The sequence below is a fragment of the Agrilus planipennis genome, unplaced genomic scaffold (genome assembly GCF_000699045.2).
Source record: "Agrilus planipennis isolate EAB-ADULT unplaced genomic scaffold, Apla_2.0 scaffold148, whole genome shotgun sequence".
NCBI lineage: Eukaryota > Metazoa > Arthropoda > Insecta > Coleoptera > Buprestidae > Agrilus > Agrilus planipennis.
Window position 1 is genome coordinate 644,686 of NW_020438929.1, and position 27,116 is coordinate 671,801.

The 27,116-nt window shown below is 34.8% G+C and overlaps 2 protein-coding genes across 3 annotated transcripts in view; one reads left to right on the forward strand and one right to left on the reverse strand.

Moving 5' to 3' along the window:
• LOC108736653 (failed axon connections) overlaps positions 1 to 10,712 on the forward strand; it is a 124,657-nt gene extending 113,945 nt beyond the window's left edge. Inside the window, exons 2-5 of one of the 2 annotated variants that reach the window (XM_018469150.2) lie at positions 7,513 to 7,851; positions 9,029 to 9,166; positions 9,229 to 9,513; positions 10,374 to 10,712. In XM_018469150.2, the coding sequence (XP_018324652.1) occupies positions 7,513 to 7,851; positions 9,029 to 9,166; positions 9,229 to 9,513; positions 10,374 to 10,445 (834 nt within the window). In that variant the 3' untranslated portion in view covers positions 10,446 to 10,712. Of the gene's footprint in view, positions 1 to 7,512; positions 7,852 to 9,019; positions 9,167 to 9,228; positions 9,514 to 10,373 lie in introns of both variants that reach the window. The other variant, XM_018469149.2, reaches the window with a different exon arrangement.
• A 3,653-nt stretch (positions 10,713 to 14,365) lies between these two features.
• The window catches only part of LOC108736623 (obscurin), a 66,742-nt gene continuing 53,991 nt past the window's right edge, over positions 14,366 to 27,116 (reverse strand). The window contains exons 27-48 of the mRNA XM_025974163.1: positions 26,041 to 26,227; positions 25,580 to 25,985; positions 25,137 to 25,515; positions 24,917 to 25,075; positions 24,619 to 24,863; positions 22,831 to 23,132; positions 22,402 to 22,756; positions 22,017 to 22,343; positions 21,698 to 21,935; positions 21,355 to 21,637; positions 20,991 to 21,289; positions 20,564 to 20,828; positions 20,278 to 20,485; positions 19,482 to 19,709; positions 19,277 to 19,421; positions 18,916 to 19,220; positions 18,382 to 18,845; positions 18,063 to 18,240; positions 16,360 to 16,580; positions 15,976 to 16,201; positions 15,785 to 15,890; positions 14,366 to 14,829 (exon numbers count right to left, since the gene is read on the reverse strand). Coding sequence (XP_025829948.1) covers positions 14,698 to 14,829; positions 15,785 to 15,890; positions 15,976 to 16,201; positions 16,360 to 16,580; positions 18,063 to 18,240; positions 18,382 to 18,845; positions 18,916 to 19,220; positions 19,277 to 19,421; positions 19,482 to 19,709; positions 20,278 to 20,485; positions 20,564 to 20,828; positions 20,991 to 21,289; positions 21,355 to 21,637; positions 21,698 to 21,935; positions 22,017 to 22,343; positions 22,402 to 22,756; positions 22,831 to 23,132; positions 24,619 to 24,863; positions 24,917 to 25,075; positions 25,137 to 25,515; positions 25,580 to 25,985; positions 26,041 to 26,227 — 5,658 coding nt within the window. The 3' untranslated portion in view covers positions 14,366 to 14,697. The remainder of the gene's footprint in view (positions 14,830 to 15,784; positions 15,891 to 15,975; positions 16,202 to 16,359; positions 16,581 to 18,062; positions 18,241 to 18,381; positions 18,846 to 18,915; positions 19,221 to 19,276; positions 19,422 to 19,481; positions 19,710 to 20,277; positions 20,486 to 20,563; positions 20,829 to 20,990; positions 21,290 to 21,354; positions 21,638 to 21,697; positions 21,936 to 22,016; positions 22,344 to 22,401; positions 22,757 to 22,830; positions 23,133 to 24,618; positions 24,864 to 24,916; positions 25,076 to 25,136; positions 25,516 to 25,579; positions 25,986 to 26,040; positions 26,228 to 27,116) is intronic.

Sequence of the window (27,116 nt, forward strand, 5' to 3'; positions counted from 1 at the left end):
TTTATTTTAGATAGTCTGAAAGTAACTATAGTCGTTTACACCGCCTGAAAAAAAAATAGTTTATAGCGCGCCATTATTGAGAGAGATATAATATTAACGTGTAATAAAAGATTGTGTTTCATTTATCTTTAACTATGGCTTCTCGGAGTTGTAAAAACAATTCAAATGTATTTTTTTACATTTGCGGACAATATATAATTGTTAAGCAAAGATTGAATATAACAGACTTTGTAAAAAATGCTTATTAAGCTTATTTCAAAATGAAGTTGTCACCAAGATAAACACTGGGTTACCATTAAATGTGCCGGTTATGTGTTGAAGTGTTGAGACAGTGGACTTATGGCAAATCAAAATCAAAATTAGAATGCAATTGGAAGTCGTAGTGAAAAATGTCATCAATACGAGTTTGAAAGAAGAAAGTATTGCTTCCACCACATTACATTAAACTTGGTTTGATCAAACAGTTTGTAAAGGCATTTCGACTTGACCAACGGTGATTATTTCATGTTTAGATATCGAGGTCGTGATTTATATAGGTTTTAAGCATGTAAAAAAATCGTAAGGACACAAAAAATTACTTTCTAAGATAAAAGTCAATTCAAAAATCACGCTTTTTTTGTTTTTTTTCGATTTTCCATGCTTTAATATTGTCTGAGGTATTTTTAACCAACACCATCGAAAAGAGCATCGTTAAAAACATAGAAACACTGGTTAATTATCGAATATTTTTTCGTCGCACTCATTACGTGGCAAGGGTTCAAATGGAAATGTGTTCTCTGAGCATTTATGGGTTAATGTGACGTGGTGTACACCATATGAATATCGTTTTCTATTACTTTTAAGACAATTACGACAAATATTAACAATTTAAGAAAAAAATTTCGTAGACCTGTGCTATTAGCCTATATACGCAAGATGCGATTTAATTTCTCGAGTCAAATAAAAATCTGATTTTTCTACATTTAACGTAAATCATTGGAAAGTCGCTGCTTTATATCATTAAAAAAGTTCAATCGATGACAGTTAGATTTCCATATTGAGGAGGTACGATTTGTAGGTGTGGATAGAAGTATTTATAGACGAGTGTATGTGTGTTAGGTGTGTAGGTACATGGGAGAAAGCATTAACGTAAACCATCTGCAAATCACATTATCTATTCCGAAACTAACGCCTATTAGCTGCGAAAATCAGGCACATTATCTGCCTGAGCATACATTACTTCCATGTAACGGACATGGTTCGTGAACTTTATATTCGTTTTATTGCATTAGTTCCATTCAAGTTTAGATAAGTGTTTATACGATCCGAACAAAAGGAATACGAAAATGTTGAACGGTAAAGGACAACAAAACGCCGACAAATTTAAAAATAGATACATAATTTATACCACAAGATCGTCCGATAATGTTCTGGGAAGAACAAAGACCTGTCGTTTCTTTTCGAGATTCTGGGAAATATTTGTCTTAAAAGCTTTGACTTGACGAGTAAAATAGTCGTAGGATAATGAACCAAAGTAAGTAGTAAACATTAAAGGCAAAAATCGCTTGGAAAACTGGAAAAAAATCTGTTTGCAGAGGATGAAATTTCCTGCAAAAAGTTCAGAAAATTCTAATGGAAAACCAAAAACAAATGTTTGAGGATTCTTTTTACCAGATCTTCGAAAACAATGTCAGAGAAAAGAATTTTGACTTATCTTAAAATTTCCTACAAACATTTTTGATTTAGTAATCCATACTTGGAAACGAATGTGAAGGTTTATTAAAAACGAATTTATGTAGACACAAAATTAATGTTACAAAATACAGTAAAAGCTCTTTATTCGTGGGGTATACGTTCCATAAATATGCCGCGAATATAGAAGTCGTGGATATGGAATGGTAATTAATATGGAATCATAGAGGATACGTTCTACGGTTCCAAAATAAAACCAATATGTATCAGAATAAAATCAATTTATTGAGAATTAATTAATATTAATCGTAATTTAGGTTTATAAGCTTTAGGCAAGGGCAAGGACGATACATTAAGGGATGTAGTAGATATCATGAATATAATGTTTGGAACAGTGGTTCGAAATTTTGTAGTAAGATAGATAAAGCTTTGTTCTAAAGCCTGTCGAAGGCCATTTTTTAATTTTTTAATTTCTACTGAAAATACGTGTCCTACAAGAAGCATCAACTTTAAGTACTTATAAAAGCTTTTACTGACTATATTATTGAAAACCAAAAACGTACCGAGTTAGTGTGGACCTTTGTCTGTTACCATACCATCACATATTTATCGCGCAGCATTAAATCATAATGTTTATAATAAAAACCTATGTTTTCGAAAAAATTCACACTAGCCGCGAGAGGTATATTGCGGTGAATCGCCTTAATAAACAACACCGAAAATTTTTCTATTTACCGCGAATAATGAAATTTTTAGTCGCGAATACAGGAACTGGGTTGCAATTTTTTCACCCGCGAATAAGGAAACCGTGAATAAAGAACTTTTACTGTATTCCATTGGCCACAATGGACATTTTATAGCACAGTAGCTTCTTCAGATTGAGGAAACACCAAACTTTCTAAATGTTAAAATTTAAAATTGTTATTGAAACAATATTATTGTTCTGGCAAATGTTTGAGGACATGATAGTGTTTAATAAATTCTGATGTTTTATGCGAAACGTGCATATTTTGAATGAATTCGTTATTTTTTACAAAATAAAACACCCTAAATTCAAATGCATTGTACAAACCGAACACCCCGTAAAGTGTTTTCATTTTTCTAATAATTTCTCGAAATTCTTTTGTTATGCAGTCGTTCTGCGTACGATTCATGACAGTGGTGTAACGCGTAACGCAGTCAGAGCGTTTCTTACATTGGTTGCACTGTAAATCGAATTTGAGCTAATATCGGTAAAAACAAAGACAACAGCGGGGTTACTCTGTCGCTATTAATTTCTTTATTGTTCCACTGTTCCTACAATAAATGCTTTGATGCGGCTGAATACAAACGCTGTAAAACATCATACATGCATTCATTCCTTCATTCATTCATGTGCATTCAGTAACACCTCCCGCGTTTGCAATGAATTCCGTGTAATAAGAGCAAGAATCGTTCTCGTTGTATATGTGTAGATATGCCAGTACCAGTTCTCTATTTCAACCAAAGATGTATGATAACAAGTAGATCTTTGTTTTGTTTTTGCAACTAGTTATACATATGTACATATCTACTAATTCATCCGTTTTACAAAACGCCTCGCCTGATAGCTGTTGAGATTATCTTTATAAGACATTCAATACTGGCGAATTGAGAACTGAGCATTGGGATATGCTTTATATGCAATAATCAAAGACATAAAAAAGAAAAATGCGGACAAACAAATTTGTAATTTCTGTGTTTGATGAACAATTTCCCTTATCTGTATGTGAGTTAGTTTAGCCTAAAAAGTCAACCTACTTATTCCTAGAACAGAAACCGCAATTGTATTGACCTCTTTTTATTTGTGGATTTATCATTAAAATTTGAAATATTTAAATTGTACTAACATTAAAAACCAATTTATTGCCCCGTTGGGAATCGTGCCGTGATTGTTGTATTTACAATAATAATTGTCCTGTAGGTACTATAACTCTGCATTTGCGGTGTGGTTGTATGTATTTACAGTGAGTGGTTAAATAATTAAATTCGTGGTTATTCAAAATTAAAAGCAGGTTTTCTGGTACATTAGCAAATTATCTGAGAATTGTCATTGGTGTTAATTACGTAATTTATTTTGTAACTAATTACCTATGTGCTATGTGCCTATTATAACCACAGTTACTGTTGTTAGTAGATATATACTTACAAAAAACAAACTACTAATAGTTATTCTTCTGAAACTTCTGTATCGACGGTAGACAGGAAATTTACTTAGGTATAAAACCGAAAAATGTAACGTTGCGTGTTACAGCGTCACGCGCCACGTGTGACACCTGGTGGATATGTCCAAAAGGAGTCATTTTAACAGGCTTCCGAAAATACCGATTTCGAAAAATTATGCGTTTGTGTTTGTTTGTTTATTTAAATCAATATTTCGCATTCGTCAGCTCGAAATAAAGTTATATTTTTCTGGTGTTTAGTAATTAGTTAATGCAATAGTTTAAGCCAATATTTTTTAAAAAATACTACTATAATAAACGATCTAATGAAGTTTCACTATTTATATGTGTACACTAATATACGCTCTCCCCTTTTTGATATAATTTTGCAAGAACTCAATTTAATTTTTTATGAGATAAAACACCTAAATTCGACCACTCTGTACAAATCGAATTCCACGTGCAGTTTTCATTTTTCTTGTAATTTCTCGAAATCCTTTTGTTACGCGGTCGTTTTGCGTATGATTTATGACAATAGCGTGACACAGCAAGAAGTTTTCTTAATTTATTGATTGCACTTTGTAATTGAATTCGAGCCAATATCGGCAAACATAAAGACAGTCTCTTTATTTTATTAAATTCTCGAAATAATTTTGTAAGAATTATTTCTATTTTTAGTAAAATTATTAGCTACATTGTGAGAGGTTGTTGTCAGGTTCGTGTCTTCGCAAATTTAGAAGACGGACACGCACATTTTTCTCCATTCTTTTTTTTGTTTAACCTTTAGGTTTGCTTGCTTTATAATAAGTCGCTTGCACGCAAAGTTTACTTTTAGAAATAATGAACCCCAACGGAATAAAAATTGTTGCTGAAAGTGATTTTGATAGTCGCTTGTTAAAAAGTGGGGATTTTTTACGTGTTCTAATTTCATTAGTTGCGTTTGCTTTTTGCATCATCCCCGTTATGAAATTGATGTTAATATGTATTTATATGTAGAAAAGTATCTACTGATTGAGGGTGACATTTTGGATTGTTTTTGAAATCGAGTTAGAACAAAGGGACTATTAAATTAATTCACGATCTTCAGGGATTAAGACATAAAGGATTCCATACCCCAAAGTTTTTAAGATTCGTAAACCATCATTTCGTATATTTTTCACGTATTGGAAATAAATCGCAGACTATTGAGAAGATGCTTTTTCTACATCAAAGAACCTCTATTTGTGAATAAAGAAGCCTTGATGTAGTGGCTTTTGTTATACATGTATCACCCCCAATTTCTTCCCTTTAGTTCGATGTATAATACAATCGTTTTTGAGCACTTTTCTTTTGGTTAAATTTTTCGGCAATCTCGCTAAAAGGTTCCTTTTTGAACCAATGAGTCCTAAAGGACCATTACCGGGATTCTTTCTTTGTTCGACCCTAGTGTCTTGAACTGGCCAGACCATTTAATAAAAGGTTTAAATACTAGTGAGGATAAATATTGCATTATCTATTTTAAAAATAGTAAAGAATCAGAAAATCGAAAGCAATTGCCTATATACGCGTTGTAACACCGACAGACAGTTGCATTGGGATTTTTATGAAGCCATAACAATCCGGCGGGGGTAAAGGGGGAAGGGTGTATCTACTTAAAGTCTGCTTTGTTTCGAATGTAAAAGAAGCCCATTATATGAATGTCCCTTTACAAAAGCTCCGTAAAACATAAACTTTAAAGCCCATTAAAGGATGTTGAACTGTGGAAAACTTAACAAGCAAGATTATTCATGTTATAATAGCTACCTATAATATTCGTTTGTGTGCATTACTTTACAAAAAAATGCTTATTTATAACTTACTTGATCGCTCTGGTTCGTGTCAGCGCACGGCTACGCAGAAGATGGATTTTTTTTAATGTTTCGATAACCTTAGCGTCTCATCGCCATCGTACAGAAAATTCGATGAAAGCAAAAGTAAGCAAGTTATTTAAAACGAACATAAACGCGTGCACCAGTACACAGTTTAAAATGCCATTCCATTTCTTAAAAAGCTTATGTTAATTATTTCAAGGAAATTGTCGTAAAAAATACTGTTTCTTTATTTTTAAGTATATCTACAAAAACAATTGGAAGAAGTGACTGATTTTAGGTATCTAGGAAGTCAGATAAGTCAGGACAGAAGCAATAAATTTATTTTAGAAATTTGAAAAAGATTGTTAAAGGTGTAGGGGAGACCGGGGATAGTTGACTATAGGGGTAGGTAGACTAACTACCGAAAACTCTTCGACAGTGTATGAACTATGTCATCTGATCAAAACCAAGCATTACATTTCGCGTCCCGCTCAGTTATCTGAAGCGTCACATCGGGGTCGTGCGTTGTTTTCGAACACTGACATGTTTTTCATATTTCAATTACATATAAGTAATATTTTGATATATTGTATTTTTTGATCTGATGCCTACTCGTTTTATGTAAACCATTTTTCTATTAGTCCTAGCATTGAATGAGGGCACATTTATCATATTTCATATCTTATTTTTCAAGTCAACGGCAGTGTTTAGGCTAGCCATGCTATCAAAATTAAAATTGGCGTCTGGGGTTGATAACCAATTTTTTCCGGGGCTGGTTGAATAATTATTCAACCAACCCCAATGAAATATGTAATTGAAAACAACACATAAATTAACTTTTTATTGGACTTTTAAATCGTTACGTGGCCAAATTAAAAAAAAATTTGAACAGAATCCGAAATTGACGAGAGCAGAATTAACCCTGGACACAGTGGAATATATAAAAAATTGACAAATTTTTACTAATCTAGAAGAGGAAACTTTAGCCAGTTTATTTTTTAACAAAAGGTTCAATTATATTAAAAAAATGTTTAATTATTTGCTCATTGTCATGATTTGACTCTTAATACTGGTACATGAGCCAACTTACCCCGGGCATATGGTCTACCTACCCCGGGTCAGGGGTAGGGGTATTTTGTAAAATACCTTAAATCATCACTATTATACTAAACTAAGAACTAAATATTACATATTTTTATTAGGTTAATAGATTTTCTATCAATTGACATGCTTTTCTTGTCTATATTCATTAAAACACAAAAAATACGATCTATTCAGTAAAAAACTAGTCAACCATCCCCGGTCTCCCCTACGCTTGGAACGCAACACTGTACGGGTGCGAAATATGGACGGTGGGCGCGGCGGAAAAAAAGGTTAGAAGCGTTCGAAATGTGGTGTTACAGGCGAATGATGAGGATTCCTCTGATAGAGAAGGTTAGAAATGAAGAGGTATATATATATGTAGGAAAATAGAGGGCTGTATGGAAGTCAATGAGAAACAAGCGAGATAGGTAGGTAGGACACCTCTTGGGCATGAAGGTCTAGTTCAGGAACATATTAGAGGCAAAAAATGGAGTTAGGAGGGGTAGAGGTGGACCTAGATTAGATTACTCTTTGCAAACAGTTAAGGATGTGGGTTATTCTAGTGTTAGGGAAATGCGAAAGTTAACTCAGGATAGGAAAGAGTGGAGGTGCGTGTACAACTAGTCTTAGGACTGACGACCTTATAATGATAATATCTACAAAATAATTTATTGAGATGTATATTATTAGAACTTACAGCAACCCTTACATAAATAAATGTTTAATTTTTCGTTTTTTTTTTGTTTCAGAATGTGGACCACAAGTTAAAGTTCCGTTCGAAGAAGGGCCAGTTGCCCTTCATCGAATTGAACGGCGAAGAAATCGCCGACAGCGCAATCATAATCAAAGAATTGTCGCAACGTTTCGGCCACGATTTGGATGCCGCTCTCAACGTGGAACAGCGCAACGTTGCCCACGCCACGATCTCGATGATCGAGAACCATCTCGCGTGGGTGATAATGTGGTGGCGCACCAAATTCCCGGAACAAATGCTTAAGGCGTACAAAGTCAACTTGCAGAGTGCGCTCGGTACGCGCATTCCCAACGGAATTTTAAACTTCCTCTTCAAGTTCAGTTACGGACGAAAGGTGAGCGAAACATACTAATTACATTTCGTTATTATTATTATTCGTTACATTGAAGGCAGTAATTTATTTATTTCTCTTGACTTGTGCTTCTTAAAGCATCTTCCTCGTTGGTTTATATATATAGTATTAGAATAGAGCGAATGTTGGGCGAAGAATCACTAGAAACAACTGAATATACAAATTTAGTATTGTCTCATTATTAAAACAAAGCTTTCACCTAAAAAAAGTCCAATATCTTGCGTAATGCGGTCCAAGAATGAAGAAGAAATATGCTGAATATTTACTGTTTGATTTTGTTATTGTTGTTAAATCTTTTTCCTCTTAGATCAGGCTTCAATTTGAAAAACAAAAGTAGTCTGAGGGGGGACCAGATCAGGCTTGTAAGGGGGGTAATTAATCTCTATGAAGTCACAGTTTTTAAGGGTTATTTTCCCTCTGCTTTTTTCAACAATTTTTTGGTGTAACTGTCGTAGTAAGTCACTGCAATAATCTGCGTTAAAAACCGTGTTACGTTCCTTGAATTCCCTCACATTCCCAAAAGATTGTAGCTTCTTACTGCTCTAGGAGACCTTAGCATTTTTTTGGTACCAATTTTCCCTTTTTGTGACATCCCATTGAATCTCGTTTAGATCAGATCATAGTAAAGAATCATAGTTTCATCGCAGATCATAATCGAGTCAATAACTGCTTCCTGGTCCTCACAGCAAAGCTCTAAAAGTTCTTCACAACATTCAGGCGTCGCTTAATGAAGGCAAAATCAGATTAGCCCCTATCTATTTTCTGCGTGAGGCTATGAAGTCTTGGACCGCACTACGCATAAATGTTTATTCCAAAAATATATCAATAAATTAATCGTGATATAATTGTGAATGTTTTTTAGGTTTTTTTTTTGCATGTCTACTTTTTGTATTATGCTATTTTGATATGACAGACTTTATGGTAAAAAATTGTTTTCTATTGATGTTTTTAAATTCCACTTTGTAGAATATCGACAGGTAACTTTTTGAGATTTTTTTACAAGATGTTTACCCTAAAATCTGTTCAAAGAATGACATGTTAATAATACCGTTGGATATCTTCTTGCATACTGTAGTGATGTAACGGTATAGCATGCTACTTCCCGTATTGTGTTATTAGAGTTTATTTTAATTTCATTCTGACGGCTTAGTGGTTCCAGGGAACAAAAAAAGTCAAAGCTCAAGGAATCGGCGTCCACTCGCCCGAGGAAGTCATTGAATTTGGACAAGGGGACCTGAAGGTGTTGTCAGATATGCTGGGCGAAAAGCCATTCTTCTTTGGAGACAAACCAACAAACGTGAGTCGAAATATTCTTTTTTTTTTTGTTAATTTGTGAGTACAACTTACTCTTTTTTGCAGCTTGATGTTGTGGCATTCGCAAACTTGGCTCAAATCTATTTCATCGACAAAGAAGTTCAGTTCACACTGAAGGATTACATGTCAGATAATTGTCAGAATTTGGAAGGTTTCGTCAACCGAATGAAGGAGCGCTGCTTCCCCGACTGGGAAGACATTTGCACCACCTTAGATCTTAACACTCACCTCCCCAAGCCTCCTGCAGAAGAGACTAAAGAAAAAGAGGGCAAGGACGAGAAAGGTGAAAAAGAAATGGAACCTGAAGATAAGGATATTGAAAAAGAAAAGGTAAGTTTGTTTTTTTGTTAAACTGTACTGTAAAATTAAGAATAAATCAAATCAAAGTCAGTATGTTCTTTCGTGTAATAAACGTTATATATAATTTATGAAAAGGTTAGAAATTAAGAGGTATTGGAAAGAATAGGAGAACAGAGGACTCTATGGAAGTCAATAAAAAATAGGCGAGATAGGTTAGTAGGATACCTTCTCAGGCATGAAGGTCTAGTCAGAGACATATTAGAGGCAGAAACAGGAGTTAGGAGGGTTAGAGGTAGACCTAGATTAGATTACTGTTCGCAAATAGTTAAAGATGTGGGCTGTTCTAGTTTTAGGGAAATGCGAAGTTTAGCTCAGGATAGGAAAGAGTTGAGGTACGTGTCCAACCAGTCTTAGGACTGACATCCTTATGATGATGATAATTTATGATTAATTACAAGTTTATTCCAAAAAAGATCGTCGACGTTTAAATTATTGTCATTTATCACTTTAGAATTTCATGAGAATCGATACATAATTTATTTATTTTATTAGTTTATTGCTCTTCGTAATCTGAACGGTTTTCTTTATGATTTTGAGTTGAAATTTATGCCTAATAAAATATGACATAATAGGTCAGAAAATATATTAATTTTAGAGAAACCTTATCTTATCTTTAGACACATAATTAATAACAAAGTAATCGACATCAAAGGCAAAATTAATTCATGCAGAAATATGCGAAAACTGTAAACAATGATTTGGAATTCGATTTTTAAAAATTTGTGGGTAAATATCCACTCGTACGTTCGTTAATGTGAACAAATCGATAATGAATCGCTCTTTACAAAAAAAAGTATGTACTTTTAATTTTTGTTCTATTTTTTTTCTAGATTGACGAAAAAGAAAAAGAAAAGGAGAAAGATAAAGATACGGCCGAAAACAAAGAGAAAGAATCAAAGTGAAGAGACCTTATTAATTAATTTATAAGGTCCCACTGCCAAAACTATTTTTACCTCTCTCTGATCCACCCATCCTCTTTTCCGCCTTTTATCATTGCTCTTTGTCTAAAATAGTCCAGTACGTTCTTTTAATTCCTGTTTTAAATACCTGTCGTCCTTTACGTTCTTTGTTTTTATTTGTGCAAGTCTAGTTTTTAAGATACACATTAAATTACAACGCATATATCATTAGGCATCAACAGAATCAAAAAAAAAAAGAAAGAAAAGTAAGAAGAAAAAATTCTTTTTTATAATTATTGATTACANTATAAATTTTTAAAGTAAGCAAACATCTTCGTGTGTGCAATGCACCGCCTACTAAGGACTGATTAAAAGCAGTACAGTGGCGACCATTCTATTATCGTAAGTAATTATTTCTAGGTGAATTACAACAGCGGAATTTTTTAATCTAAGTAAAGGAAAAATTCCTATAAAAAAAAATGAGTTCATTCATGAAAATTCAAAACAACAACATATAACAACTACCCAATTAAATAACACACATTAATTACAGTTTGCATTTCTCTTATTCTGTATTCATTCCACATGTTTTGTTTTGTTTGTTTTTATTAAAGAACGAAAAAAAAAAGTTAAAAAACGGCGTCACGAATATTAACCATAGCTTACAGTGTCGATTGTAGATTTTTGTATTTTTTTAAAATAATAATATAATTGTAAGGATGTATGCTACATTTCTAATGCATTTGCTAAATTGTAAATTGGTTGTATGTTGTCAGTATGTATCTTAAGCTCAAACATTAATAGAATTTTTTTTAAAAAATACTACTATAATAAACGATCTAATGAAGTTTCACTTTGCAGAGGATGAAATTTCCTGCAAAAAGTTCAGAAAATTCTAATGGAAAACCAAAAACAAATGTTTGAGGATTCTTTTTACCAGATCTTCGAAAACAATGTCAGAGAAAAGAATTTTGACTTATCTTAAAATTTCCTACAAACATTTTTGATTTAGTAATCCATACTTGGAAACGAATGTGAAGGTTTATTAAAAACGAATTTATGTAGACACAAAATTAATGTTACAAAATACAGTAAAAGCTCTTTATTCGTGGGGTATACGTTCCATAAATATGCCGCGAATATAGAAGTCGTGGATATGGAATGGTAATTAATATGGAATCATAGAGGATACGTTCTACGGTTCCAAAATAAAACCAATATGTATCAGAATAAAATCAATTTATTGAGAATTAATTAATATTAATCGTAATTTAGGTTTATAAGCTTTAGGCAAGGGCAAGGACGATACATTAAGGGATGTAGTAGATATCATGAATATAATGTTTGGAACAGTGGTTCGAAATTTTGTAGTAAGATAGATAAAGCTTTGTTCTAAAGCCTGTCGAAGGCCATTTTTTAATTTTTTAATTTCTACTGAAAATACGTGTCCTACAAGAAGCATCAACTTTAAGTACTTATAAAAGCTTTTACTGACTATATTATTGAAAACCAAAAACGTACCGAGTTAGTGTGGACCTTTGTCTGTTACCATACCATCACATATTTATCGCGCAGCATTAAATCATAATGTTTATAATAAAAACCTANTTTACCAATAAATTTCTTAACTTGAATAAGTTCAGGCCTTGAAAATAGTTGCATTGACTGTCAAGGACAGTGGAAGGTGAACTGGTTTTCTTATCTCCACACAGACATTGTACGTCTTAATCCATGCAGTTTTAATAAATCTAAACGGATGAAAATAGTCTTTTGCCGAGAATAATATTATTTATAATCAATTTTTTACAAGTTAATGCCAAAAAATTAGCAGATGAATGACAAGATTTATTTTCAATTGAAATTTTTATCTTATTGGTCGAGTAAACAGTAAAGAATCGAATAAGTAAACAACAGCAGGTACCCATGAAATCGGCAATCGTCGTAAACATTATTTTCATTCGTCTATTGAGTCATTCAGTGTTCGTTTCACAATTAGTGTTAAAAAGTCGTTCGCCGGTTAAGGATGCGTATTATAGTCGTCGGTAGAAAGTGTTTTAGTTATTGTGCTTTAATATATGATATGGCAAAGGATAATCTTCATGTAAGAGCATTTTAGACAGTGTAAGTACCTAATTGGTTTCAATTACATAAATTAAGTGTATTAATTAATCGGATTCCCTAAATTTAGTGTTGAGTGATACATTTTTCTTTTGAATGGTATCACTACTAGCGCGCAAAGCAGAAGTTAAGCTTTGACCCATTTTAGCAACAAAATCATTGGATCTTCACCAATAAAAACGAATCACACAACCCTCAATTCAGTGGATCCGAATTGGAGTTTAATTTAGATGATATTTGGTTTTACATAAATGTATGAACTTTTTTGCGTTCTGGGAATAATAGGTACCATTCCGAAGCTCTTTATCTAAGCATTCCAAAAACGTATAACTCAATCCTTAATTCAGTGGGTTCGAATTGGAATTTAATCCAGATGATATTTGATTTTTACGTAAATATATAAACTTTTGTACGCCCTGGAAGTAATAGGTACCATTCCAAAGGTCTTTATCTAAGCATTCCAAAAATGTATAACTCTACCCTTAATTCAGTGGGTCCTGTCTGGAATTTAATCCAGATGATATTTTGCTTTGTGTACAAATATATAAACTTTTTTGCGCTATGAGAATAATAGGTACCATTCCAAAAGTCTTTATAGAAGCATTCCAAAAACGCATCATTCAATCCTCAATTTTGTAAGTCCGATTTGGAATTTAATCTAGGTGATATTTGGTTTTTACACAAATACATGAACTTTTTTGTGCCCTGTGAGTAATAGCTACCATTCCAAAGGTTTTTATCTAAGCATTCCATAAAACGTATAACTCAACCCTCAATTCAGTGGGTCCCATCTGGAATTTAATCCAGATGATATTTGGTTTTTACATAAATACATGAACTTTTTTGCGCCCTGGGAGTAATAAGCTCCATTCGAAAGGTTTTCCGAAAAGGTGTCACTCAACTCCCAATTCAGTGGGTCCGAAATGAAATTTAATTTTAATAACATTTGATTTTTACACGAATATTATATGACAATCGCAAAGTAAAATTTAAACATTAAAATTATCAATAGGAATTATCTATAGTCTAATCGTAAATTACGTTAATGCAGATGTATTGTAAAACCCATCGTAATCCCATCATTATAATATGATGCAACTTGCAAGATGTAGCCTGTTTTGTTTAGGAAATGGGTTAGGAATCAAGCAGGTTTACGATTTTCCAGCAGTTAGGTATATTTTTTCGCTTTGTTTTGTATTTGTGTTTACTTTTCAACACTTGTTATAATTAACGACAAGCTATTAAAGCATTTTTTTAATTAAATGATAAAAAACTAGTGGTAGATTTCAGTGAATTTATTGGAAAACTCGACTTTTTCAGCCTATGCTCTGACTTATACTTTCGGGTGAAGGAGCCTATTTTTTATGATTATTAAATTAAAATTTTATATATTATCGAGATTATTTTTTATGGAACCGTTGGAAACAGGTAACGAGTAATAAAAAAAGCATAAATTAGGACTAATCCAGAAAGGGCTAATTTGCAATAGATTTCTCATTTAAGTCATGTCTTTCGCCTTATTCGTTTGATTAGTAAATCACATAAATTGCTCATTTAGAAGACATAATAATGCAACTTGATCTAAAAATGTTATAATATATACATATATTTAATAGCGATTAGAAAGAGTGCGGCACGATTGTTCACACAAGTCAGACGAACACTTCGTGAGTGGTATTAGAGGAAAAGTACCTACTTACATGTGTCTATATATATGCAGAAAACTCAAAAACAAAAAATTAATTGTGGTTCTATCTACATATTAAAAAGTACGAGGTTTTTTCGTAAATAAATTAATGCAGATATATATTCAGTTGTATATTTTTATTGTTATTATCAAAGTTTGTACAGATCACACAAGTCTCTTAATAATGTAAATCGATGATTACATTTTTTTTTAAGAATTTCTAAACATACTTTCACAATAAGGATAAACCCAAATCAACGTTTCGTTAAATTAAGAATTAAAATCTTTACAAACAACGCCGTCATCTCAGACGCGAACAAAAATAAGTTGCAATAAATATAAATTAATTATTTATAATCGATATGTACATTATTTTAAAATAACATGTAGATGTGTAAGAAAAGAATAAAAATTATAGTATTATGATTGAAACAATAATATATTAAATTACTACGGCGCAGTTAATAATTCATCTGTTATGCTGTCCGATTTGACTAGTTCTGCTTTTATTAAACTTTTCAACCCTGTTTTTCTTCCTTCGACGGACGTGCTCTTCTCAAGATGGTATTGTTGAGAATATACCTTTAAAACAGCAGGTATTAGATAATTATAAGTTACGTTTTCTAAGTCACGAATGATAAAAGGGTGCTGTTTAACTCGAGTTAGTAGATTTATTATATTTTTTTAAAACGTTAAGCTAAGCGCACATAAATCGGAATCGGACGGACGCAACGGCACGGAAAAAATAAAATAAGTGTATGCAATCGGACGAAACGGCTGGCATTTTAAAAATCCGCCGACTTCGAGAAACAGAATAATTTAATGATGGTCAGCGAGAATCATGAATGTTAAAAGTTTAATTAAACAATATCATTCATTATACAACTCTGAAGTCGTCTGTTTGTTTAGTTAAAGAAACATTTTACTTTTGTTCAGTTGCTTCTAAACAATTTCAGTTAACAGAAAATTTGTCAGTTAAATGAGATATTTTGGAATAAAGTTAAGGCTTATGATTTACAACCCTCACAACTCTGTGAAGTAGTCGACTTTTATAAATTTTGCAATAAAACGGATACAGCATTTTCCCTATTTCGTTATCAAAACAAATTAAATTTCCCTGACATGTTCGAGGTAAGAAAAATTTCTACTTTACTGTTGAATTATTATATATATATTACTTACAACAATTTTAGATCACGATTTCAGACAATATATGTATATATATGCACTGCGTTCGTATTGTCTTTTCCTACCATAATTTGTCGTAAAATTCCGCTTAAAGACTTGGTCTGTTAATTATCGTTACGGCTCATTTTTTCGAAGAAAATTAGTAGAACTTCGAATTAAGAGGCAATTTATAATGTAAAATCTACACTCATATCTTGAGTTAGAGGAAAATTCTAATTACAAATGTGGAGAAATTCGAGCCAAAGAGTTGGGGGTAAATGTAAAACAATGTAGATGCCAAGGGAGCAGAAAACTATCGGAATTAGAAGAGATTTCGGTTAGACTGTAGGTAGTTGTTAGTTTTACTTACTTTTAACCTATTTCCTAAAAATACTGCCCGCTCTCTCTTCTTTATCATGTGGTCAGAGGGTGACAACCACCTGTTCTCGTGACATTCTTCCGCCGTAGGTCGTTTCCTACGCAAAAATAATCGATTTCAATTCGAGAACAATTTAAATTAATTAACTTTGTTAATTAATACTTATTTAAATTGTGGCTTACGTTGGATTGCGTTTGAAGAGGAGCATCAAAAATCTCGTTGCTTCCTGTGAAACTTCATTGAATAAATACTCGAAACGATAACGAACAAATGATATATTTTGACGCGTTTCACCGTCGTCTTCGCCCTTAAATGGCGCCATCCCAGAAAGTAACACGTACATCAGCACCCCTACACTCCAAATATCTGTTTGCGGAAAGGCCAATTCTCCATTTAGTACTTCGGGGGCTAAAATAAAATATTTTCATCATCGGAATTACTCAAGTTATAAAAATTGAACCGAAAATAGTTTGATTCTTAATCATTTGAAATTATCAGAAGTTAAAGCTCTTCGAAGATATTAACATTTAGAATACATGTATGAGTAGTTAATAAATTGTACTTACAAATGTAATCGGGATGGCCTACTATAGGAACTTTAGTACCTAGTTTTGTAACGCGATGGGCAGAACCCATGTCAACTAATTTAATTTGGACGGATCTTACTCCACACATGACAACATTGTCAGGTTGAATGTCCAAATGGCATAAGTTTCTCCAGTGTAGATACTGAAGGGCATCTAAAACCTTTAAAAAAAAATACAAAATACACCTAGACTCTGCCCAACTTTGTACGTAATCCTAAAATGTAGCATCGTACTACAGATGGCGTTTACCGCGCCATTTGTAGTATTTTCTAAAACGCGCTGTTAAGACAGCAGGTAAATTTTGGTCTGTGTTCTGTCGGAGCTGTCTGCGATGCGCTGATGAGATCCAGAAAGATAAAAATCGCGATCCGCGTCTGGCAGTTTCGACAGAATACAGACCACTTCGAATTATTTTATTCGATTAAGCTAACGTGCCTATCACGTTGAGGTTGGCTACGCCGGGATTCGTTTTCAGCAAGTAGATATCCACACAANATTCAGTATATAGTTACATTAGTTCGACGGATCGTTAACCTTGTAGGTCGGTTGGTCGTGGTTGTTGTTGTCACCTCTCGTAGTTTAGTGGTCAGAACATTGGTGCGTAAAGCCAAAGGTCCCGGGTTCGATTCCCGACGGGGGTGTGACAACAGCAACAATTTTTCCCTCATTAATTTGAGGTAGCGTGTAGTGGGTAAAAAATTCAGAAATGAATTTTCAGAATAATATTTCATATTAAACTAACTCACTTCTAAAAGATATCTAAATTATATGTATGTTTAATCATAGTATATTCAGTATATAGTTACATTAGTTCGACGGATCGTTAACCTTGTAGGTCGGTTGGTCGTGGTTGTTGTTGTCACCTCTCGTAGTTTAGTGGTCAGAACATTGGTGCGTAAAGCCAAAGGTCCCGGGTTCGATTCCCGACGGGGGTGTGACAACAGCAACAATTTTTCCCTCATTAATTTGAGGTAGCGTGTAGTGGGTAAAAAATTCAGAAATGAATTTTCAGAATAATATTTCATATTAAACTAACTCACTTCTAAAAGATATCTAAATTATATGTATGTTTAATCATAGTATATTCAGTATATAGTTACATTAGTTCGACGGATCGTTAACCTTGTAGGTCGGTTGGTCGTGGTTGTTGTTGTCACCTCTCGTAGTTTAGTGGTCAGAACATTGGTGCGTAAAGCCAAAGGTCCCGGGTTCGATTCCCGACGGGGGTGTGACAACAGCAACAATTTTTCCCTCATTAATTTGAGGTAGCGTGTAGTGGGTAAAAAATTCAGAAATGAATTTTCAGAATAATATTTCATATTAAACTAACTCACTTCTAAAAGATATCTAAATTATATGTATGTTTAATCATAGTATATTCAGTATATAGTTACATTAGTTCGACGGATCGTTAACCTTGTAGGTCGGTTGGTCGTGGTTGTTGTTGTCACCTCTCGTAGTTTAGTGGTCAGAACATTGGTGCGTAAAGCCAAAGGTCCCGGGTTCGATTCCCGGCGGGGGTGTGACAACAGCAACAATTTTTCCCTCATTGATTTGAGGTAGTTTGTAGTGGGTAAATAAAAAATCGAAAAAATGATTTCAAATAAATATTGCATATTAATCCACTATTAAGTAACTAACAATGTCATAGGATTTCATATATTTAATATTCTTTAATTTACCTGTGAATTTCAGAGATAAATTCATAATTTTGTTCAGGACTTCCAAGTCGCCATTCAACAGGTTTCGATTCAAATGTGTAATCGGGTCTCAATTTCACTTCCGGTTCTACTTCAGCACCGCTGTTTGTTATTTCCTGAAGATGGGCCATCGCCTTGTTCAGTTTTATCTTGGGTTGTCCTAAATTGTAAAATTATTTTAATTTCATCGTTGGAATAATTGACGCATTACTCATCAATTTTAGTAAAACATTTTCAGAATAATCTGCTCAACTTTTATTGCATTCTTTTCAAGTTTAATTTTGTTTAGTTATGCACTTACCTAATTCCGTTTTAACCACTTTGGAGGGAATTCCGAATTCGCTCCAACCAAAAGCATTTTTAGCTGCTAGTCTGAAAATGTATCCAGTTTCTGGTTGCAAATCCCTGGTCAAATAGAATTCGTGATCAATATTTGCAGCTCTATCTGACCATTCTGTTTCTTCGGTAGTTTTCACTTGTAGTTTGTAACATAGAACCGGAGAGTTTCCGTCATGTTTTGGTTGCTTCCAAGTCAGTAGCACTTCAGTGTCGGATTTTTGAGCCGCTTCCGGCGAATCGGGTGCATCAGGGACTTGTCCCAAAACAATACGTGTGTAAGCAACGGTTTGCCCAAGTTTATTACGAGCTACGACTTTGTACATTCCCAAATCGAAACCTAATGCAGGGCATAGTTTGAAATGCGCCCTTCCCTCTTCATCTGTGTCAATTTTTACACGATGAGAATCAGCAATGATCGTATCATTTCTTGAACAAAAAGAGGAACCATTAGAAGAAAAAAAAGTGGAAAAGTAATGAGAGTTAAAGGGTTTCTTACTTGTACCACTGGACGTGTGGTTTAGGATCTCCAACAGCAAAGCATGTAATTTCCAATTCTTTTCCTTCTTCCATTGCTGTAATCTGAGGTTTTTCCCTGAAGAATGGTAGACGCCCTTCCTGTTTGCTTTCCATAACCGCTTCGGCTTCTGCATAAGTGTCCAAACGTGTTCCAATTTCGTGTCTCAGACGTCTGAAAGTATGTGTTTTGTCAACACCGTAACGATTTATTCTTGCTTTACGTTCGTCATCGATTTCTTCATCCATTACGTCTGTAAATCTTCGACGTTCTCTGATAACCGGCGACTAAAAACATATGTACCTCTAGTTTTAAAACCAAAAAGCATGAAACAGTGCCTTACATCCCAATCAAATCCATTTTCGTCAGATAGAACAAGGCTTCTTCCTGGTCCTCTGTTTGCTGCAACTTTCATATATTCCCGAAGACGAACGGGGAAGTCCACATCTCTGAGTTGAAGAAGGTACGTGTCTGGACCATTTTGGTAACTGAAATTTAATAATTAAATGTAATATTCAATTTTGGCACACAATAATTAAGTTACTCACTGGCTTTCTGATTTGATGAGACCAATTTCGTAATTAAGTGGTGATCGAGTTGGTAATTGGTCTTCCCATGTTTTTGGAGACCTAGAGATTCTGTCTCTCGGAGCTGGTGAGGGTGGCGGGGTGTAGTATTCACCTGGTGGATATACCATACGAGAAGGGTGGGTAAAGGCACCCTCGAGGGGTCGTCGCCTGAACCATCTTCTACATGATGCATTATCGTACCATTCCCTAAAGCAAGCACGTCCATGATTGAAGTTTTATTTTGAAAAGTTCCAAGAAAGAAGAATTTTAAATCCCTCATTTTTGATTTTTGGTTTATTGGCACTTACGAAATCAATATTTCCAAATCAAACAGCGTAGATTCCGTAGCGTGACATATTTTTTTATGTAAATAATATTTGTCATCAAGACCATTTACTTTGTATTTGTATGTGTCTGTATCAACTGAATCCATTGTAAGTACTGACAGTAAATAGCAGATAAAATAATAGGCGCTATAAATGTTACTAGATCAAGAATTTATAAATTGTGTGCCAATTAACGTCTAATTTTAATTTTCACCCCCTACCAATATATAAATAGAGATGCACGGCAATAAGTAGTAGGTACTGCGCCAAGTGCAACTGTTGTGTACAAAAATTTTATGTCACTGTATTGGCAGTATAATTTTTTATTAAAATCTAATTTAGATCAGTGATGAAATTTTTGGATTTTGGATTTAGAAGTAAAGAACACATTGTGATGAAAATAACATTTGATGAATAATTTTTTAAAGTTACCCATTTAATTTACTTACCTTAAAAGTTTGTAATAATCACTGAGATACGTGGTACTTATTCTATATTCATCTTTAACTATTCTGTCAGCTCGTTCTAGCCATGGATGTCTTAATGCAGCATGGACGTCTAATCTATCTCCAGGTTTGTAAACGAGAAGTCTAGATATAAAATCGCGACCTTCACTGCTTATATTCCTCCACCATTCGTCATCGAAACTCCACTTTCCTAATACAAATTTATTTCGAGATAGATAATTTTATTCTTTTGGAACTTTTTACTATAAACGGTATCATTTGTTCGTACCTTCTCTAATTCTTGTAAGTGTCTCTCTGTCATCTTGCCCCAAGAAGGGCGAACGTCCAGAAAGTAGGATATAAGTTATAATTCCAACGCTCCACATGTCGTGGCCGAATCCCACGGGATCTCCACTAACGCATTCTGGACTTACGTACTCTGGCACTCCAAATCTCAAGGGATATAAACCACCCATGGCGATACGTCTTGATAAACCGAAGTCTCCAATTTTGAGGTCGTCACCACCAGGATGAGAAATCAATAAATCACCCAACTGAAAAGAATTTTAAGATTATTATTCTATTAATGAATTCAAAATTAAATTTTTCAATTTATATTCCCTTCTCTTTGCTTCGAAAAAGTAATTTTTGAAACGTTAATCTTTAAAGATGTATCTATTAAAGTCGTTATAAGCAGATTGTAATTAATTTTTTACCGTTAATCCCATATGTCCATAACCCCTTCCGTGCATATATTCCAGGCCCTGAAGCAGCTGTCGGATATAACCAGCAATATCCCCTTCTGTGTAATAATCCTGTCTGAGTAAATTGTCTTTAACAAGTTCACCACCACCAGCTAATTCAGTTACCAGGGTAAGACCGTCGTCAGTTTCATAAGCGTCATGCAACGAAATCAATTTCCTATTTTTCAATTGATTCATAATCTCATATTCATTAAACATGAATGGTCTCACTTCTCCGCGACCATGCATCACCTTTGCCGCATAGTTGCGACCTATAAACGAAGAAAAACGAGAAATTATTTCTGAGATGCGAACAGTTTTTCCGTAAAATATTTACCATTGGCACGTTCTACTGCATGGTACGTGATACCCTGAGTTCCACGACCCAATTCGTCACCAAGATCGTAGAAATCGTCGAATGGTTTCCTCTTAACTTTGATATTTGGTACGTTTCGGTAATCGTAGTAGTTGTAATCCATGTCGTTCTCTTCAACGTGAAGCATCGCACTGCTGGAAATTGTTCCTGCCAGATTTCTTGCACTCACCGAATACAAACCTTCGTCTTTTAAAATTACATCGTCTATTGTCAGTATATGAAGATCGGGTTCAACAAATTTGATCTGAAAGAGATTTCAATCAATTAAATTAAGGTCATTTGGTTGGGAATCATTTCTTATTACTTTTATTCTGCTAGAAGATGCAAGAGGTTTCCAGTCTTTGTACCATTTAACTTCTGGATATGGTTTTCCAATAATTCTTGCTTCAAATACGGCTTTACCTCGTAATTGGGTGTAATTTATATCTGGTCTTCTCAAAAACTCGGGATTTTCGGCCAATTCCAATCTAACTCGTTGTCTTGCTTCTCCATGTTCATTTCTGGCAACTGCTTCGTACCATCCGACGTCTCGATCCAACATTCTACGGAAAAGGATTATTTATGTATTAAACATTCGGACCATGGTCACATTACTTCCAAAATATCGTATAATGGCTACTAACTTGTTAATGAACAATGTAGCTTGTCCGTTCCTTGTGTAGCTCATGTCAAAACGTCCGCCGCTTTCAATCAGCTCATCATTGAAATAGTATGACATCTTGGGTTTTGGATACCCATAAACAAACCAGAACAAATTAGTATTTTGGTCTTTGACCCCGTACTGAACTGGATGCTCCTGACGAAGAAACATTGGAGCTTGTGCCATTCTGTCATGAGGAGGTCTATCTATGTCGAAATCTTTAGGAAAGTAAGGTGATGTTTCCGGACGGAAATCGATTTCTGGTGGTAGATACGGTTGGAACTTGGGCAACTCCGGCTCCAATCTCTCTCTGTTGCGCAAATCAAAATGCTTAAAAAGGAGTACAGCAGGACATGAAGGTAGCTTACCTATGGGTGATTGCAAACGGAGATGGGTCGCTAAGTCCGTACTTGTTCTCAACACGAACTCTAAACTTGTAATCTCTAAATGGTTCAAGATTGCGTACAGTACATGTGCAACTCCTGATTCCGCTTCTAACGGTAAACCAGTCTCCGTTTGGTAATTCCAACATTTCCAGTTGATATGTAACGGGAACCCTGGGACCACTTGGGATTGATGGTTTCCATGACAACGTGCAATGACGATCGGTCATTTGAGAAATTATTGGTGGATGAGACAAGGGCATTGGCGCTCCAGATTTCTTGTATTTGTTGTATTCGGTAAATTGGTCGACGGGGGTATGTTTGGACTTTGAATCAAGATCTATAAGAAGCAAAAAGGAAAATAGAGATTAAATAATTATACAATTAATTTCGTGTTGTGTGAGTATTGCTTACCATCAAAGCTGAGAGTAGCACAGCATTCATCACTTCCATGTTCGTTGCTGATTTTGCAGTAGTACCTTCCTAAATCGTCAGCATCAACCCCTGCGATGGTAAGGCGAAGCAATCCTGCAGTATCCTTGTCCATTTTGATTCTGTCGGATGGATATAGTTTCTGGTCGCCTCTGTACCATTCTACGTTCGGTTCCGGGAAACCAGCGGCGCAAGCCGTGAATTTCGCTGTCATTCCTTTGTATAATTCTGTATCTCCAATGCGTTTCAAAAAGTATGGAGCCTCAGAACGTTGGGCTGACTTTCTAAAAAGACAAAACATCTAAATGATGCATTTTTTTAATGGATTCTTATACTGAAAAAATCAGTTATACACTTTTCACAATTCGAAATTTTGGCAGATGCTGTTTAAGTTAACAAATAATAAATTAATTATTATATTATTTAGAAGAGAATTGACAATGTTGTATGAAAATAAATAAAAGTGAAACAAAAATACTGGTATGCAAGGGAAAAGAAGTAGGAAAAGAGCTAATGTATATATAGGAGACGGAAGATTAGAAGAAGCGGTCAATTTTATGTATATAGGAAGTCAGATAAGTCAGGACGGAAGGACTAGTAAGGATATAAAGCAGAGGATAGCGCAGGGTCAAGTCGCCTTCAATAAAAAGAAGTCAGTTCTATGCTCGTGAACGGTTAAATTCGAAATTCGAAAATGTTTGTTAATGGTGTATGTTTGGAGCGCGGTGTTGTACGGGTGCGAAACATGGACAGTGGGCGCGGCGGAAAAGAATGAAAGGTGAATGATGAGGATACCGTGGATAGAGATGATGAGAAATGACGAGGTATTAGAAAGAATAAGAGAACAGAAACAGGCGAAATAGGTTGGTAGGACATCTTATTAGGCATGAATGTCTAGTCAGAGAAATATTAAAGGTAGAAACAGGAGTTAAGAGGAGCAGAGGTGGACTTAGATTAGATTACATTTCGTAATTAGTTGAGGAGGTGGGTCCTTCTAGTTTTAGGGAAATGCGAAAATTAGCTCAGGATAGAAAAGAGTGGAAGTGCGTATTCAACCAGTCTTAAGACTCACGACCTTATGACGATAGAAGAGAAGCTATAGCTATAACGATATAGGTCAATGTGTTACTTTTTTATAATGTAATAAACAAGACGAACAAAAAGCCTTTTTAGGTTGCTTATTCAAAATGCTAAAAAGCTACTAAAAACGGAAGCATCAGTTTTTATGAAAATTGTATAATGTATTCCCTAGGTGATACTCGATAGGTATGCGCAAAGCAGTCTTCGTAATTGCCACATTGAATTCATTTAAGAACTTTAGAAGAAAAGCCAAGTATACAATTAATTTTATATATCGCGTTTCTTCTAAAATTAAATTAAGAGCGATGCTTGTTCGAATTGTTCTCGAGCTAAAAATTAATACGTGACGTGAATTTTTAGTTTAGTTTTATTCTGTCAATTTCTGCAGCATTCTTCTACGAACTTAAACAAATGGGCGATAATTCTAAATATTTTATATTTTTAGACCACGTATTTATTACCTTTCCAAAATTTCCACAGACTAATGGATTTAAAATATTCTTAAAACTGATTATTTCTGGTTTGTATGTTTAAATATTTATTGTAAGTATTTTAAACTCTTTAAAGTCTGCACTTGATTTATATTTGTCGGTAATATCTTAACTAAAAATTCACGATTTTTTCAGCCAGTTAAAATTCGTTGTCTGTAAAGTTCAGTATATAAACAAACTCATTTAATTTTGTACTAACATTTCGTTAACAACAGAAAGAGCCGCTTCGCAAGTGTCAGATCCTTCCTTGTTTACAGCGAATGCCCTGTACAGACCGATATCAGAAGGTTCGCAATTCAATACGTATAAGCAACAGGCATCCCCATCTCTTTTGATACGATATTTATCAGATTCCTGTATCTCAATACCATCTTTATACCATGTGACCTCAGGGGTTGGAACTCCCGACACCCTCGCAGGGAATTTAGCGTCTCTGTTTGGCATCTGCAGATTAAATTGTTTGTCATTTATGTTTAGAATTATTTGCAGTTTTGTACCTGTTGCAAATCGGTAAATCTTTGGGTAAACTTAGGAGGCGAAAACACTTTATGAACAATGGCTTTGGCTTCTGAAGAGTCACTTCCTAATGGATTGGTAATTGTGACGCTGTACACTCCTGCATCGGATGGCTTCGCGCAGGCTATATGTAAACCAACCTGTAACAATTAAGCAAATGAGAAGTAATTCAATGATAAAATTGATGCTGTATTTGCCAACCTTTCTACCATCGCAGCTCACAAATATTCGATCGGATGGCTCTAGAAGAACCCCATCTTTTTTCCATTCCACCGAAGGTATTGGATTTCCAGTGAAAGGGGCTTCCAAAACGAGAGGTTCGCCTTCATCGGTAATAACATCTCTTAGAGCATGCAACAAAAGTGGTCGTTCTTCTGGCTGGTCCAGTTTGGTGGCGGGTTTGACAGTCAATTCTGCCGAAGTTTCCGTTTCTCCTGTCTCATTGGACGCCACTGCTTTGTACAGCAAAGCGTCTCGCATTGGATCACACGATTCTATAACCAGGACGCTGGTTCCGTCGGGATATTCGGTGATTTTGATGTGTTTATTGTCAGGAACTATTTCAACACCGTTTCTGGTCCTGTAAGGAAACAGTATTACGTAAATACAAATAATTAATGTCGATTTCTTGATGCTCCTAATACCATTTAATTTTGGGTTCAGGGAATCCATGTGCTTTTACTTCAAATCTGACCGGATATCCTTCGACGACTGAAGTCGGAAAAAGGAATTTTTCAAAGATTGGTTTTGTGGGTCTCTTCTCTACTGACACTTTCGCGTCATTAATAGCTTCTCCATGTTTGTTTGTTACAAGAAGAGTGTATTTTCCGGCTTGTTCAGGTTTTACTGAGTCAATTACTAAGGCTATTCTACCGTCAGGATGTTGTTCGATGTGGACGTTCTGGCCTGATCTCACGGGTGATCCGTCTTTTTGCCATTTTACTTCCGGAGGTGGATAAGCTGTAACTTGGGCTTCAAGCCGCAACGGTTCTCCTACAGAGGCTTTCACGTCTTTGATGCACTTGGTGAATTTTGGTCTTTGAGGTTTTTCTATTATAGAATAGAATGTCAAAAAGTATCGGAACGACTGGCCTCTAAAACTTACGATCTACTGCAACAGCACATAGTCCTGCGGTTTCCCCATTAGGATTTTTGATTACTAATTTGTAAGCTCCGCTATCTTCGGGAAGAACCTTGTCAATGTTTAGTTTGACGGTACCATCAGGAAGTACAGTTCTTTTAATTCTTTCGTCGTCTTCCGGTATCAAGTCTCCGTCTTTGTACCACAAAACCTGTAAATTCACGTAAAGGTATTCTTTTTTTCATTTGAAATTGTTACATTACTTGAATGGTAGGTGATAGTTGCGAGATTTATTTTTTTTTACATATCCGTTGAATAATAAGGCGCCAGGTGTAGATGGGATACAGGGGAAAATTCTAAAACACGCAGGACAAGAGGTTAGGGATCGTACGTTTAAGTTAGTTAGTCATGTTTACGAGACGGGGAAAATCCCGGAAGATTATAAACGGAACGTGGCAGTAACATTACCTAAAAAGAGAGGCGCGATATATTTAGAACAATTATCTTAACTTCCCATGCGTCGAAAATCTTAACTAGAATTGTACAGAGGAGGATGGGAAAAAAGGGCGGAAGAACTATTAGGAGAAGATCCATTTGGGTTTAGAAGAAATAGAGGAACGCGGGACGTCATTCTAACTTTACGGGTAACAATAGAGAAAACGATAGAAAAAAAAAGTGCGTACGTAGGATTTGCAGATTTAGAAAAAGCTTTTGACAATGTTAAATGGGACAAGATGTTAAATATACTTAAAAATGTAGGGATGAGTTACAAAGATAGAAAAGCGATACATAGTTTGGATTAAGGGCAAGAGGCAGTTATAGAGCTTATAACAGTTGAATAATGAGGATACCGTGGATAGAGAAGGTTAGAAATGAAGAGGTGTTAGAAAGAGTAAGAGAACAGAGGACTCTATGGAAGTCAATAAGAAATAGGCGAGATAGGTTAGAAGGACACCTTCCCAGGCATGAAGGTCTCATCATCATCATAAGGTCGTCAGTCTTAAGACTGGTTGGACACGTACCTCCACTCTTTCCTATCCTGAGCTAAACTTCGCATTTCCCTAAAACTAGAACAGCCCACATCCTTAACTATTTGCGAA